Source organism: Salvelinus fontinalis, chromosome 22 (assembly GCF_029448725.1).
Source record: "Salvelinus fontinalis isolate EN_2023a chromosome 22, ASM2944872v1, whole genome shotgun sequence".
Classification (NCBI taxonomy): domain Eukaryota; kingdom Metazoa; phylum Chordata; class Actinopteri; order Salmoniformes; family Salmonidae; genus Salvelinus; species Salvelinus fontinalis.
The window spans coordinates 6,612,171-6,629,040 of NC_074686.1; the positions used below are offsets into that span (position 1 = coordinate 6,612,171).

Consider the following 16,870-nt stretch of genomic DNA (forward strand, 5'->3'; position numbering starts at 1 on the left):
CCCTGAGAGTATGCAAACATCAACTTCACATCGAGAGGCATGAGACAGACAACAACAAACTACTGTGTGTGTGTGTGTGTGTGTGTGTGTGTGTGTGTGTGTGTGTGTGTGTGTGTGTGTGTGTGTGTGTGTATTTCTGTCAACACAATTAACCATTCAAAAGTGGGAATACTCTCTGCAGTGATTTACTACCGTTGATCTATTTCACGTTATTTCAGCCAGTAGGACACACATGCCTAACAATTTTCAGCATTCCTTCGTCTAGGAGAGCGGGTTCTGAGGAAGACGCGGAGAGGGGAGCGGCCATTTTGAAAGCACAACAACCTCTCCCAGAGGGAAGTGAGAAAGATGCATTCGTGTGTCATTTGTTCTGGTCTCACCAGACCTTGACATTCCTTGGCTACACCTGTTTCTCAATGACATGTACTAGTGGCATGTAGTTGGAATGCGATGTGTCCACACTGTGGTCTGTAGTCCTTCACCTTTCTGGGTGGACAGGTAGAGAGTTTGTGTTTGTTTTGTGTGCGTGTGTGCGTGTGTGTGTGCGTGCGTGTGTGTGTCTCTCTCTCTTTATGTGCAAGTCATTAGGGTATCAAATGTCTGCTTGACTCTTTGCAGTAGGAACTCATAGGAAATATCCTTTACATCTCTTTACACTCTGTAATCAAAGATGGTATGAAAGTCATTCCTACTTCCTGGATCATATCCAGTCCTGTTTTTGAATGGCCTTCATAATAACACCATCGAATTCATAAACTCGGTCAATTAATATAAGTACAATTCGATTCGTATTAGTGGATTCATTTACTTCAACCCAATGCCATCTATGAAGGCTTTTGTTGACAAAAAGAAACCACTTATCGAAAACCTTAATGAAAGCCATCAGGTAGAAGTAAATGAATCCCTGAATACAAAATGGAATTTTACATATATCTTATGTGACCGCATTTTCATAAATTTGAAGACAATCTTGAAGGCCATTCTAAAATAGCATGGGACATGGTCCAGGAAGTAGGAAGGACTTTCATATCACATTCAGGTCATGAACAGAATTTGTTGCTGCTCCAATCTACACATTCCTTATCCTGTCATGACTGTCTAGTAAGACTTGATGCCTTTCCAGTGCACCCTGAAACGTTTGTGGCTAAATGAGTCTTGAACTATAACAAAGTGGCCCTCGACTCCATTCAGCTTGAGCATTCAAAACAGTAACAGGACACCGGTCGACTTCACTTGAAAATGAGCCGAGGGGAGGATTGAGCCACAGCTTAAAAGACCTCCGATACTACCTTGGCTTTGCCATTGCCATTTCATAGGGAAACCCCCCCCCCCCCCATCCCCATTTTTGTCACTGTGCTATGTCACAAGTTACAATGCTTCAGGGCTTCACAAAGACAGGTAGGATCAGAATGACTGTTAGACTGTCCTCTCTAGTCTAAGAACCCCCACCTCCGTCTAAGGCGCATGTTTGAAAAGTAATAGCCTATTTCAAATCCCAACATTGGAACAACAAACTGAAACCGTGTCAAATGTATCAAAGGAGAGACATGCCAACATCAATAAAATAATGTAATTAAGTGCAATTGAAGATTATAAGGAAAGAAAGGTTCACACTCTTTTGTTCTTGCATCTTGGCTTGCGGAGGGAGATGCCTTTCCAGACTCAGTGAGCCATAGTCAAGGGAGTCTTGTACGGAACGTATTCAAAATGCTGCAGGTGCGTTGTGTAAGCCGGAAGTCAACTTGTACAGTCATTAAACACACAACGTGAATCTGTGTTGTCTTTGGGGGTAGGAAAAAAAGTGACTGAAACTGCTGAGAGACGAAGTGAGCAGTCCCACAATAGAGGGATCATCATTTCGTGTCCTCAGCTGTCTGGCTACGACACAGCGCTGCCAAGGTCCTTTTGTCAAAGGTGATTGAGTGTTAGTTACTGTGGTATTTATCCAGATTGTTTATGTGCGGAGCGTGCCTTTTCAGTCTGCGACAGGAAAATAGTTGTGAAGGACACTAGTCCACGCTAAAGACAATTGACCTGCATAATTCATAACACATACTGCTCTTTCCATGACAGACTGCCCCAGGTGAATCCAGGTGAAATCTATAATCCCTTATTGGTGTCACCTCTTAAATCCACTTCAAATCAGTGTAAATGAAGGGGAGGAGACAGGTTAAAGAAGGATTTGTAAGCCTTGAGATATGGCTTGTGTGTGTATGTGTGCCATTCAGAAGGTGAATCGGCAAGACAAAAGATCAGTGCCTTTGAACGGGGTAGGATATATACAGCCAAAAGCAAACAGGAAAATGCTCATCCAGAGGCGGTGCTCCGATGGCTGGTGACTTTCATGCAGGGAAACTTAAATCCGTTTTACCTCATTTCTACCAGCATGTTAAATGTTCAACCAGAGGGGAAAAAAACTCTAGACCTCCTTTACTCCACACATAGTCATACAAAGTTCTCCCTCTCCCTCCATTTGGCAAATCTGACCATAATTCTATCCTCCTAATTCCTGTTTACAAGCAAAAACTAAAGCAGGGAGCACCAGTGACTTGGTCAATAAGAAAGTGGTCAGATGAAGCAGATGCTAAGCTAGATGACAGTTTTGCTAACACAGACTGGAACATGTTGAGGAATTCTTCCGATGGCTTTTAAGAGTACGCCACATCAGTAAGTTCATCGATGACGTCATCCCCACAGTGACTGTACGTACATACCCACACCAGAAGCCATGGATTACAGGCAACATCCGCACTGAGCTAAAGGGAAGAGCTGCCGCTTTAAAGCAGGCAATACAGGACTAAGATTGAATTGTACCACACCGGCTCCGGCGCTCATTAGATGTGGCAGGGCTTGCAAACTATTACAGACTACAAAGGGAAGCACAGCCACAAGCTGTCCAGTGACACAAGCCTACCAGATTAGCTAAATTACTTCTATGCTCGCTTCGAGGCAAGTAACACTGAAACATGCAGGAGAGCACCAGATGTTCTGGACGACTGTGTGAACACGCACTCCGCAGCCGGTGTGAGCAAGACCTTTAAACAGGTCAATATTCACAAGGCCGCAGGGCCAGACGGATTACCAGGACGTGTACTCCGACATGCGCTGACCAACTGGCAAGTGTCTTCACTGACATTTTCATCCTGTCCCTGACTAAGTCTGTAATACCAACATGTTTCATTGTCCCTGCGTCCAAAACCCCCTAAGGTAACCTGCCCAAATGACTACCGACCTATAGCACTCACGTCTGTAGCCATGAAGTGCTTTGATAGCTTGGTCACGGCTCACATCAACACCATTATCCCGGAAACCCTAGACACACTCCAATTTGCATACCGCCCCAACAGATCCACAGATGATGCAATCTCTATTGCACTCCACACTGCTCTTTCCCATCTGGACAAAAGGAACACCTACGTGAGAATGCTAATCATTGACTACAGCTCAGTGTTCAACACCATAGTGCCCTCAAAGCTAATCACTAAGCTAAGGACCCTGGGACCAAACACCTCCCTCTGCAACTAGATCCTGGACTTCCTGAAGGGCTGCCCCCAGGTGGTAAGTTTGCCGATGACAACAGTGGTAGGGCTGATCCCCGACAACGATGATACAGCCTATAGGGAGGAGGTCAGAGACTTGACAGTGTGGTGCCAGGACAACAACCTCTCCCTCAACAAAATCAAGACAAAGAAGATGATTGTGGACTACAGGAAAAGGAGGACTGAGCACGCCCCCATTCTCATCGGGCAGGGCTGTAGTGGAGCAGGTTGAGAGCTTTAAGTTCCTTGGTGTCGACATCACCAACAAACTATTATGGTCCAAACACACCAAGATAGTTGTGAAGAGGGCAAGACAAAGCCTATTCCCCCCAGGAGACTTAAAACATTTGGCATGTATCCTCAGATCCTCAAAAAGTTCTACAGCTGCACCATCGAGAGCATCCTGACTGGTTGCGTCACAGCCTGGTATGGCAACTGCTCGGCCTCCAACCGCAAGGCACTACAGAGGGTAGTGCGTTCGGCCCAGTACATCAGTGGGCCAAGCTTCCTGCCATCCAGGACCTCTATACCAGGCGGTGTCAGAGAAAGACTCCAGCCACCCTAGTCATAGACTGTTTTCTCTGCTACCGCACGGCAAGAGGTACCGGAGCACCATGTCTAGGACCAAAAGGATTCTTAACAGCTTCTACCCCCAAGCCATAAGACTCCTGAACAGCTAATCAAAGACCTACCCAGACCCCTCTTTCACGCTGCTGCTACTCTCTGTTTATTATCTATGCATAGTCACTTTAACTCTACCTACATGTACATATTACCTCAACTCACCGGTGCCCCCGCACATTGACTCTGTACCAGTACCCCCTGAATATAGCCTCACTTTTGTTATTTCACTGCTGCTCTTTAATTACTTGTTACTTTTTTTTTTCTTTTTTCGACTTAACACTTATTTTTCTGCATTGTTGCTTAAGGGCTTGTAAGTAAGCATTTCACTGTAAGGTCTACACCTGTTGTATTCGGCGCATGTGACAAATACAATTTGATTTGATAGTTGTTGCCAGACACATCGGTTTTTCACGCTCAGTTACCCTTGTGTTTCAAGTCCACCACCCAAAGGACATCCAGCCAACTTGACACAATTGTGGGAAGCATTGGAGTCAACATGGGGCAGCATCCCTGTGGAACGCTTTTGACACCTTGTAGAGTCCATGCCCCGACAAATTCATGCTGTCCTCAGGGCAAAGAGGGCAGAGGGGGTGCAACTCAATATTAGGAAAGTGTTCATGTTTTGTAATCTCAGTGCATAAGAGTTATATAATGACTATAACCCACACAATAGTAGTGAGACATCAGTGTGTGATGTTGATTGAAATACCAGGCATAGGTCCACACGGCAAAGTGACATTTTTACCGAAAATTCATACAAGCCGGGACGGGCAGAGTACGGAATCAATCTTTCCCCAATGAAAGCAGTGCAGCCAAGCCTGAATTCAAGCAATAACGACACAAATAGTTAAAAAATATATATGTATATTATAACTGGATTATTTATAGCTTCCATCCAAACATGATGAATGATATATACACTGCTCAAAAAAATAAAGGGAACACTTAAACAACACAATGTAACTCCAAGTCAATCACACTTCTGTGAAATCAAACTGTCCACTTAGGAAGCAACACTGATTGACAATACATTTCACATGCTGTTGTGCAAATGGAATAGACAAAAGGTGGAAATTATAGGCAATTAGCAAGACACCCCCCAAAACAGGAGTGATTCTGCAGGTGGTGACCACAGACCACTTCTCAGTTCCTATGCTTCCTGGCTGATGTTTTGGTCACTTTTGAATGCTGGCGGTGCTCTCACTCTAGTGGTAGCATGAGACGGAGTCTACAACCCACACAAGTGGCTTAGGTAGTGCAGTTCATCCAGGATGGCACATCAATGCGAACTGTGGCAAAAAGGTTTGCTGTGTCTGTCAGCGTAGTGTCCAGAGCATGCAGGCGCTACCAGGAGACAGGCCAGTACATCAGGAGACGTGGAGGAGGCCGTAGGAGGGAAACAACCCAGCAGCAGGACCGCTACCTCCGCCTTAGTGCAAGGAGGTGCACTGTCAGAGCCTTGCAAAATGACCTCCAGCAGGCCACAAATGTGCATGTGTCTGCTCAAACGGTCAGAAACAGACTCCACTTCTTTATGAAAACAGCCCTAATGTCAGAAACAAACATCATTATGTTGTCATCCAAAGTCACATGTATTTATTTCTTTTCCAAGCTATAGCACACAATATTTTACATACAGCAAGTTTTTAAAGGACAAAAGAGTTTGGTCTGCTTGGTGTTGCGATACTGGCACTGTCACAGCCCTAGAACGCTGTCACTTCCATCATGTACCCACGCCTCTCCACCTGCCGAGTGTCAACCTCCAGCCAAGCACTGCAGGCTGGAAATGTGCTTACAGATTACATCGCGCAGGCTCAGCACGATACGTTCAGACTGTGCACAGACTTGTGTAAGAGAGAGATGAACGGAAGAGCGGGGGAAAGACAGAGAAGACTTAATCATTTCCCACCATCCACCACCCTCCCTCCCTCCTCTCCTGGGCCAGGTTGTCGACTCAGCTCTGTCAGATCCACCAGTAAGCAAAGGTCAAAGTTGAGGTAAACGAAAGATGAAAAGACGAGGTGTGTCAGCCCAAGCAAGATTCGATCGCTGGGTGGATAAGTGCTTCCGAGAACAGATAACACTGTGCCAAGATGAATTATGCCCCTAATGCTGTCTGGATGGGTAGCTTTTATTCATGTCATATATGTACAGACTTACATGTACAGTGTGTCCAAGGCCTGTTGCCATAGACACATCTTATTAAGATCGTGTATATTCAAAGTCCCCAGAAACTCAAACCGTTGTGTTTTGATAGGTGTGTCTGTGCGTGTGTTGGACTTTCTCTTTCACGCTCCCTTCTCTATCTCTCCTTCTCTTGATGTCTCACTCTCCCTTTGCTTGTCTCTCTCTCCATCTCACCCTCCCCTTTTCCTCTCTGTTGGCAGAAGGAAAGCAGGATGAGGCTGTAAAAGCCAACAGTGGGCGGGGAAAACAGTGTCCAAACACTTGCCCGGGCAACACCCACATGATAACAGGCCACTCACTGTACCTGTTCTGGTGACTTAGCGTTCATGTAGGTCAGGTAGCCACCAGCATTACAGGTTACTGAACTGCCCTTGTGACTTCTGTCCGAATTCTCAGCTGAGATCTAGGCTCTGCACGCCCAGAAACTCTTGCATAAATCACAGATCAATGTCAACTTGAGTCCCCCCATGTGGATCTCACATGCAGATGTATATAAGGATTCGACCTATATAACTGAGGTCAGTTCCATTGAGGAGCCAAATCACATGGTGAAAGGGTCAATAATAGTCTCAGTGACAGAAACATGAGCTGCTCAGGTCTACCTGTGGCCTGAGGGGAGGCGGGGTTATTAGATATCCCGACCAGCACACAAACAGAACGCGCGTGCACCGTGCCAACTCTGCAAAACACAGTTGGCATAGGATAAGTGTCAACATCTCAGGTCGAATGGTGTAAGGTAAAGCTCCACTGGATGAGTGGTGACTGTGAAAACCGTTAGTTGGTATGTGCCATGTTCTTCTGTGGAAGAACCAAGGAAGTGTTTCGTCGTGAGTTCAGCGTGTTATCCTAGCCTCGAGGCATATTGAGTGGGGTGTGAGGCATGCGTGCCTGGGTGAATGTGTGTGTTGGCATGACCCGTCCTGAATTGTGTTTTGGCTTAACCCGCATGCCCGGTAACCACGGCAACACTAGCCACACAAGCAGCGAAAACGTTTCCCGCTTTTTTTTGCTCACCTGTATTGTTTTCTGTTACTGTGTTTATTAGAGAACTGAACATGTGTATTATGAATGCAGACGGGAAGAGCTAGTAGCTACATGAGAGGGGAGCGCGGATACTGTGGCTGATGTAATGCATCTAGCCATGGCTCTACTGCGTTTCATCAGCCTCCGGTACCATTTCACCGCCCTCACCCTTTCATTCAGAAAGGGCATCGGCATCGCCGTGGTGGAACTCAGTAAGTGAAAGGTAGAAAATCAGGACTACACTGGTCATTTGCACCTTTTCTCAAATCAGATTGTCACGTAATCGCTTCCTAAACTCATCTGTTCTTCAAAGCGTCCATGTAAACGAATGATAAAATGCTCGGTAGGCATGTAAAACATCTACATCCTGAAAACTTAGGCTGAGTTCCATTTCTTCCCATCCCTCCTATATTCTTCTCCTCTCACACTGTGTTCTCACAATCTCTCACTAAACATATAAAAAAAAGTGTCATGAGGCCGATGGTGAAATACGTGTCCAAGACAAATCCAATCCAATTGCAGTCCTGTTAAATGCCCCTATTCCCCCTGTACTAGACCCCTCCCCATAAGACTCTTTGTCATGAATCCTATCACACACTTTTACCATCTCCATGATCCCAGTATTCACACAATCACTTCCTGAAACCTTCTCCAACTAAAACCTTGCATCTAAACCAATGTTAAATTAAACCCCAGGTCAGTACTCACATAGGCATCGGGGAAAGCTCTATACTTGGGCACCAGGTTCTTCTCTGGCTCTGGACTGAAGTGAGATCCTCCATGGACAGACCCTCCATGGACAGATCCTCCATGGACGGACCCCGTGTTGAACAGTGGTGAGTTCAGGCCTTCATTACTGAAGCTCCTCTGCAGACCCAGACCAATAGAGCCCACAGACCCCATACCACCCAGTCCCGGGCTTAGCTTGGACTGGGAGTCGTTAGAATTGGCGAACGACCTGTGGATGTCCAGAGATGAGCTTGTGGGACTGACAAGGCTTCCGAGGGTAGAGGTGAAGCTAGGGAGGGGAGGGGGCCTGCTCATTCGAGTGTTGGTGTCTGTGTTGTGTCCGGTTAAGGAGCCAGACATGAGGGAGGAGAAACGTTCGTAGCGGAAGGGGGTTGAAGGGTCAGTTCCAGTTCCGGCTCCAGATTCAAATCCAAGTCCGCTCCCAGGCCCACCGGCCATGCCCATACCAATCCCTGAGCTCATGCGGTCCTGGTTAGGCCCTATGTCCGGTAGGGAGCCCGTACGGAACAGAGAGGGCCGCTGGCCTGGGCTATGGGCCTTGCCGTTCTCCTGTGGCTGATCAATCGATGCTGAACGATAGCTGGAGAAGAGGAACGAGTTGTCCAGGCGCGAGGGGCTTGGAGACTGGTTGTTGCTCCCTCCGTTTAGTATGGGGGACGGCGAGTGCTCTGAGGATGAGTCACTGCCCAAGGAGCTCTTCCTCACGATGATGCTGTTAAGAGCCGAGGCTCGGAGTGGGAGGTTGAGGCTTCCACGGTCCCAATGGTGGTCCCCAGCCTGCTGCTCCTGCTGCTGTTGGAGCTGCTGGAGCTTCATCATCTCCAGAGGGGAGTGCATCTCTTTGGGGGCACCCCGGTTGAGGCCCAGGTCTGCGGGCAGGATGTAACGGTCGTTAGAGACCTCCAGCGAAGACCCAGTGGGCACCTGGGGAGATTTGGTGTTGGTGGGGGTGGAGCAGGGGGAATCCTCCACGATAGGGGAAAGGGAGGAGAAAATGGAGGGGGCAGTGGACCCACGCAGGCTCCTCTGCCTCTGGACCGGGATAGGGTTCATGCTCTTCAGGGTGTCCACCAGGCATTCCATATCACCGTGATAGGGGGAGCCTGGGTCAGGGGTCACGGGAGAGGAAGAGGGGGAAGGGTCCGAGGAGGGGTCAGGTAGCAGCTCCACGAGTGTGGCCTTGTACACCCCAGAGAAGAAGTCACTGCTGTCTCTGCTGTAGTCCACGTCGTCAATGGACTGACCTGCCGAGGAGAAGTTTGAGACTGGGAGCGACTGTGGATCACAGCCTGATTTTATCTTCTTTGCCACAGACTCTCCCGCCCTACTATTTTGCTCTACGCCTCTCTCCCTCTGTCCTGCAGGTGCAGTGGCTAGCTCCTCCTCCTCTTCCCACTCCCTCCTCCTCCCCCTGCCTGTTTCTGGCTCGCTACTCTCATGGCTCAGCTGAACTTCGCTCCTGTCGCTCAGCCAGTGACCGTTGCCGGGGGAACCGGGCATGTTCGAGGAGTGGGAGGACAGGCCAGGTTCCTGGAATGGCGGCCCGGGGGAGGCGAGGTGTTGTCTGTACACACGGAGGGAGGGGGATAGGGAGGAGTAGAATCCATTGTGCGTTGACACTCTTGACTCATCCAACTGAGAGTCAGGGCGCCAGGACACCCCTGTGGGGTCAAAAGTGGTTTGCACCCCCTCATACCGGTCACTCCATTTGTATTCTGGTACCACTGGATCTAGGTCACTTTCAGTTCTATCGGGGTCAGTGATAGTGCTTTTACTGTAGTCCACACTGTATTCAGTGTGGTCTGTGGTGTCATTGTCGGTGACCTGGGAGACTTTGCGGAAGTCCTGTTTTGATTCATCCATGCTCCCGTGGGTGGGAGAGGGTCGTATAACGAGAGTGGAACGGTATAATTTCATCTCGCTGCCTGACTCCAGATCAGCCACTATCTGCTGAATTTCTGAATCAGAGCCCTCAGAGTGTTTTAAAGGAGTACTGCGAACAGCAGAAGCATCCAGAGACCTAACAGGTAGGAGACAAACAGAATGGCACAAGTTAATGATAGTCATTGACCAATCATGGCAGTGTTTTAAATGAAGGACTGTTTTGTCAAGAGGTGGTGATTATCTAGGCGAGCTATGGAAATCATAGAGGTGAACTTTAGGTATGCAGAATTGGGTGTACTGTAAACAAAAAAGTTAACAGAAGCTAGGCTAAATGCTTCACCAGCAGTGTGTCAGTGGCTGGGTTTTGTGTCATTGATTTGGGAAATGTAACAATGATGGCCCAAAATCTGTATACATCTTCTTGTGTATATTATACATTGTGTGGTGGGCCAATTTTCTTTCAGACCGTCCAACCTAAAATGTATACTGGGACGCAAAAAAGAACTTACACACATTGCAACGATGTTTAACCAGTGATTAGTTTGTGTTTACAATGTGAATGAAGCGTTGCTGATAGCTAAAGGTCACTAAGTCAACAGGTTTCAAATGATGCCAGGCCAAACCTACTGTGATACTGCTGTGGATGTAACTATTTGTTACACTCCCTTTGAGCTTGAATGTCGCAGGTTTACGGGACAAATTAATTTGAAATGAATCACTATTTCGCCATCGCCTTCAGAATGTGCAGAGAACTCCAAACAAAGCAATACAGGTACAGTCACTTTTGAATCACAGTACTATTCCACACATGACTCAAATAACCGTTAACAGCTATAGTGATTACTGTTCTGTTACAGCTCTCCGTGTTGGGAGGTGGCATTAACTAAAGGGCCCTACCTACTCTTCGCGGAAGGAATGGGGGGTTCAAGAAGCACTAGAGATCAAAAGATCAGAACATAGCACTGTGTTGTGATCACCATTCCCCAAACCTGTAGGTGTACAACCTGAGCTCTCTCATACAGTACCAGTCAAAAGTTCGGACATACTTAGTCATTCAAGGGTTTTTCCTTATTTTTCAAAATGTCCTACATTGTAGAATAATACTGAAGACATCAAAACTATGACATAACACATATGGAATCATGTAGTAACCAAAAACAGTGTTAAATCAAAATATATTTTAGATTCTAGCCACCCTTTGACAGCTTTGCACACTCTTGGCATTCTCTCAACCAGCATCACATGGAATGCTTTTCCAACTGTCTTGAAGGAGTTTCCACATATGCTGAGCACTTGTTGGCTGTTTTTCCTTCACTCTGCGGTCTAACTCATCCCAAACCATCTCAATTGGGTTGAGGTCGGGTGATTGTGGAGGCCACGTCATCTGATGCAGCACTCCATCACTCTTCTTCTTGGTCAAATAGCCCTTACACAGCCTGGAGGTGTGTTGGGTCATTGTCCTGTTGAAAAACAAATGATAGTCCCACTAAGCGAAACCCAGATGGGATGGCGTTTTGCTGCAGAATGCTGTGGTAGCCATGCTGGTTAAGTGTGCCTTGAATTCTAAATACATCACTGACAGTGTCACCAGCAAAGCACACTCAAACGATCACACCTCCTCCTCCATGCTTCACGGTGGGAACTGCACATGCAGAGATAATCTGTTCACCTACTCTATGTCTCACAAAGACACAGCGGTTGGAACCAAAAATCAAAATTTGGACTCATCAGACCAAAGGACAGATTTCCACCGGTCTAATGTCCATTGCTCGTGTTTCTTGGCCCGAACAAATATCTTCTTCTTATTGATGTCCTTTAGTTGTGGTTCCTTTGCAGCAATTTGACCATGAAGCCCTGATTCACGCAGTCTCCTCTGAACAGTTAATGTTGAGATGTGTCTGTTACTTGAACTAATTGAAGCATTTATTTGGGCTGCATTTTTTGAGGCGGGTAACTAATGAACGTATCCTCTGCAGCAGAGGTAACTCTGGGTTTTTATTTCCTGTGGCGATGCTCATGAGAGCCAGTTTAATCATAGCGCTTGATGTTTTTTGCGACTGCACTTGAAGAAACGTTAAAATTTCTTGACATTTTCCAGATCGACTGACCTTTATATCTTAAAGTAATGATTGACTGTTGTTTCTCTTGGCTTATTTGAGCTGTTCTTGCCATAATAATTTTTAACAAGACACACCTGTTGTTAATTGAAATGCATTCCAGGTGACTACCTCATGAAGCTGGTTGAGAGAATGCCAAGAGTGTGCAAAGCTGTCATCAAGGCAAAGGATGGCTACTTTGAAGAATCTCAAATATAAAATATATTTTGATTTCGTTACTTCATGATTCCATATATGTTATTTCATAGTTTGAGGTCTTCACTATTATTCCACAATGTAGAAAATAAACCCCTGGAATGACTAGGTGTGTCCGAACTTTTGACTGGTACTGTATGTCAAATCAAAACAGATGCCAGACGTGCATTCCTCATAGGTCACTGTTGCATAATTACTATGTTTTGAAGTATGATTAATGTGCGTTTAACAGACGTGGTAACACTTTAATTGGATAGTCCATCTGTCGATGCTCTACAGACAGACAATCTACAGACTAGTCATGTGGGAATCCAAATCAAACCTGGTCCTGGGGACTCAAAGGGTTGCACCCATTTGGTTCCCGGGACTAGGATTTTGATGCGCTGAACTAGCTCACCTGATTCATGTAGTCAAGGGGCTTGATAATTAGTTGACAAGTTAGCTCTGGTATAGTTAGAAAACCCCCTGCTCTAACCCACTGAACCATTAGAACCACTGACTTATGATCAGACGAAGCAGAAGCATTTGATTTCGTGTCCGTAACAAAAAATGTGTTGGTCTGTTCAAACACGCAGGGTCTCTCTCCAGGGACAGGTACAAATAGACAGATTCAACATAAAGTGTACAATATGCAAACTACTAGAGAGACGAGTGGGGTGTCAAGTCAGACGTAAGCGTCCTATCTATGCGTTCCAGACTAAACAGCAGTCCTTTTATGAGTCAACAACAAAATGTTTACCAACATTAAAATGAGTTCATCTATCCTCACAACGTCTCCCGAATTTCATACAACTATTTCTAGCAGGGCATTTCTTTTTCTAAACTATGTCTTTATCCAACTTCTTTCCAGTGTTTTTCTTGGTAGCGTGCTATGGCACTTCTCCATCCATCCGTTTCAGCAGGTAGATCAACTCATCACAACACCAGCCCCCGGGGAAGACAGAAGGGCTTAGCTACCACATACCACTGCACCTCTGCTGGAACATGCAGCTTTAAAGAGCGACTATCCCTAAAAAGCAACTTCTCGTTTAAAAAAAAATGGCCTACGTGTCATTGGTATGAGCCAAATATTTATTCCAGTGTCAAAGTTTAGTATAATGTGTAAATAGGATCATCTTGGTCATAAAGTCAGTCTCGTCCAAAACTAAGATTTGTGAGATGATAGGAAAAGATTGTATGTCATGGAATGCAGGGTACCAGAAAAGTTTTCTATGGGTTGGGTTTATTTTAATCCTGCCCACATGCCCTCAGCGCCCAAGTAATCATCAATTCGGAGCGCAGCTGCACACAACCTGATCGTATTCCCAATGGTCAATTTGGTTTGACATCCCTATGGGGCTAGTTAGGGACCGTCAGTAAATTACACGATGTACATGGGACTACATTGTAAAAGGTCAATAGGTCAACTTCGCCGCGGTCGCACACCAGCCGGCTGAGGCTAACTGGCTAAATCATTTTGGCTAACTCTTCACACCTTCGAACACAGACAAGAGACACCCGCATCCAAACCACACCCCGGAATCAACTCCCGTTTGAATTCAACCATGGCTGCTAGCATTTCTTAAAGAGCCAAATCTAAAATGAGGCCGAATCAGGAAGTGCAGTTGCCCTTTAAAATATCAAATCAACCTGTCCCTCAACGTCAATAAAAAGGAAGGATCTTATTGTGGACTACAGGAGACAGAAGCGGGAGCATGCCTACATCGTCATCGACGCGGACGCAGTAGATAGGATCAAAAGCTTGAAGTTCCTTGGCGTACACATCACTGATGCACCTGAAAAGTGCAACAGCGCCTCTACAACCTGCTGCGGCTGAAGAAATTTGGCATGGCCCCTAAGACACTCATGAACTTCTACAGATGCACCATTGAGAGCATCCTGTCGGGAATATATCACCGCCTAAGATTTGACTGAGTTACAGTTCATATGAGGAAATCAGTCAATTGAAATAAATTCATTAGGCCCTGATCTCTGGATTTCGTATGACTGGGAACACAGATATGCATCTGTTGGTCACATATATCTTTAAAAAATGTAAAAAGTAGTGACCTGGATGAGAACCAGTCAGTATCTGGGGTGACCATCATTTGCTTCATGCAGTGCGACACATCTCTTTCGCATAGAATTGATCTGGTTGTTGATTGTGGCCAGAGGAACGTTGTCCCACTCCTCTTCCAAGGCTGTGCGAAGTTGCTGAATATTGGCGGGAACTAGAACATGCTGTTATTCACATCCCAAACTCAATGGGTGACATGTCTGGTGAGTATGCAGGCCATGGAAGAACTGGGACATGTTCAGCTTCCATGAATTGTTTACAGATCCTTGCGACATGGGGCCGTGCATTATCACACTGAAACATGAGTTGATGGTGGTGGATGAATGACACGACAATGGGCCTCAGGATATCATCACGGTATCTCTGTGCATTCAAATTGCCATCGACAAAATGTAATTGTGTTCGTTGTCCACAGCTTATGCCTGCCCATACCGTAACCCCACCGCAACCATGGGGCACTCTGTTCACGCCGTTGACAAACCCACACAACGCCATACACGTGGTCTGCGGTTGTAAGGCAGGTTGGATGTACGGCCAAATTCTCTAAAATGATGTTGGAGGCTGCTTATGGTAGAGAAATTAACATTCAATTCTCTGACAACAGCTCTGGTGTATTGTTCCTGCAGTCAGCATACCCATTGCACACACCCTCAAAACCCTCAAAACTAGACATTTGTGGCATTGTGTTGTGTGACAAACTGCACATTTTAGAGTGGCATTTCACTGTCACCAGCACAAGGTGCACCTGTGTAATGATCATGCTGTTTAATCAGCTTTTTGATATGCCAAACCTGTCAGGTGGGTAGATTATCTTGGCAAAGGAAAAATGCTCACTAACGGGGATGTAAACAAATTTGTGCACAAAATGTAAGAGAAATAAGCTTTTTGAGTGGATGGAACATTTCTGTGATCTTTTATTTCAGCTCATGAAATATGGGACCAACACTTAACATGTTGCGTTTATATTTCTGTTCATTGTAGTTTCTCTTGTGTAAATTCCCCCTCGTGTACATATGTATAGATTGCATTTTTGATACTGCTACAGTGCTATTTGGGTTGTTAATTGGATTTGTTCGTCAGTTCTTGATTTCTTACCTTTTTTCTCATTAGAATTGTTTGACATTTGACTGCATTGTTAGGAGCTAGTAGAAGAATTTCATTGCCCTGCTAAAACGCCATCTAAAATGTGTACGACGACAAATAAACTTTGATTTAGAACATGTTCTAACTGAAATGTTGGGACCACTATAACTTTTTAAAACTCTTTCCCCCCCCTCTATGCTGTCTGAAGGGTAAGGGTGGAGGAAGGCTTTGCGGTCTAAGGAAGAACACGAATACCTAAACAAACTTTTTGCTTGTTATTACATTTTAATAGCAATGCATCAATCACTAAGAGATTTTAAAATCAGGCTTAAATTCAGCAGCATTCCAACAGCCGTTGTGCAGGTATTTATTTTCCTACGTAAGTAATTTTACCCTGGCTGCACCTGTGGATGTTTTTGTGTGGATGTACTACAGTACTTTTGAATTGGGGCCCGACTGTCTGCCTCCACATTCCACACAGGTCTCTCCATTCTCACAGAAACCAGCTCTGGTACCCCGTGCACAGCTGCTCCTAGGTGTACGTGCAGAGTTCCAATGCAACTTTAGATTCAGAGTTACAGGGCAACACCATCCATTGGGTTCTGCCATGACGACATTTGAAACCGCCACCACTGTCGCTAAACATACTGGGATGTAATAGTTCCCATAAGATAATACATTTTGCCGGCGTTACTGAAGTACAATCTCCGGTACTTTGGCGACTAAAAAAGTATTTTTTAAACCTCCTGCTTTGGGCTGATGTGTCAATGTGTAGTTTACACATGCATCATCTATGAGCGGAATTACCATTTTACCTCAATTAGCCACGAAATCCTTCATTTGAAAAGAAACTGTTTTCTTGAAGCTGTGCCGTGCAATTTTCCCTACATTTCCCCCCAAGTGGGCCAGCCCCCTAGCAATTCGAGTTCTAGCCAATGAGTTTCCGCCCTGCACATTTGAGTGACAGCTAGCTAGTGGCCTGCCCAGCGTTATCCAATGAGGTTACAGGGCGGGCCCAATGGCTCAGTGGACGCAGCAGAGAGAGAGAGCAATGACATGGGGAACATATCATCTATTTCGGGGACCACTTTTGGCTCGTGATTGCTACATTCAAATCTACTGGCTAATAAGTATATTATAGGGTGTACCTCCTATAATGGAGGTATTCATCACAGGCCAAAATTGTCCATTTTATTTACAGGTAAAGAAATGTTGGTTTGATAGATCTCTTTTGAAAGTGTTGCCCTCATGTGGTGAACACCTATCATTGCCCATTTTATTTTTATTTTTTTTACCTTTATTTAACTAGGCAAGTCAGTTAAGAACAAATTCTTATTTTCAATGACGGCCTAGGAACAGTGGGTTAACTGCCTGTTCAGGGGCAGAACGACAGATTTGTACCTTGTCAGCTT

At 45.7% G+C, this 16,870-nt stretch overlaps 1 protein-coding gene across 1 annotated transcript in view; it reads right to left on the reverse strand.

The window, feature by feature from the left end:
* The window catches only part of LOC129819458 (uncharacterized), a 68,133-nt gene that overhangs the window by 20,221 nt on the left and 31,042 nt on the right, over window positions 1-16,870 (reverse strand). The window contains exon 5 of the mRNA XM_055875773.1: window positions 8,082-10,143. Coding sequence (XP_055731748.1) covers window positions 8,082-10,143 — 2,062 coding nt within the window. The remainder of the gene's footprint in view (window positions 1-8,081; window positions 10,144-16,870) is intronic.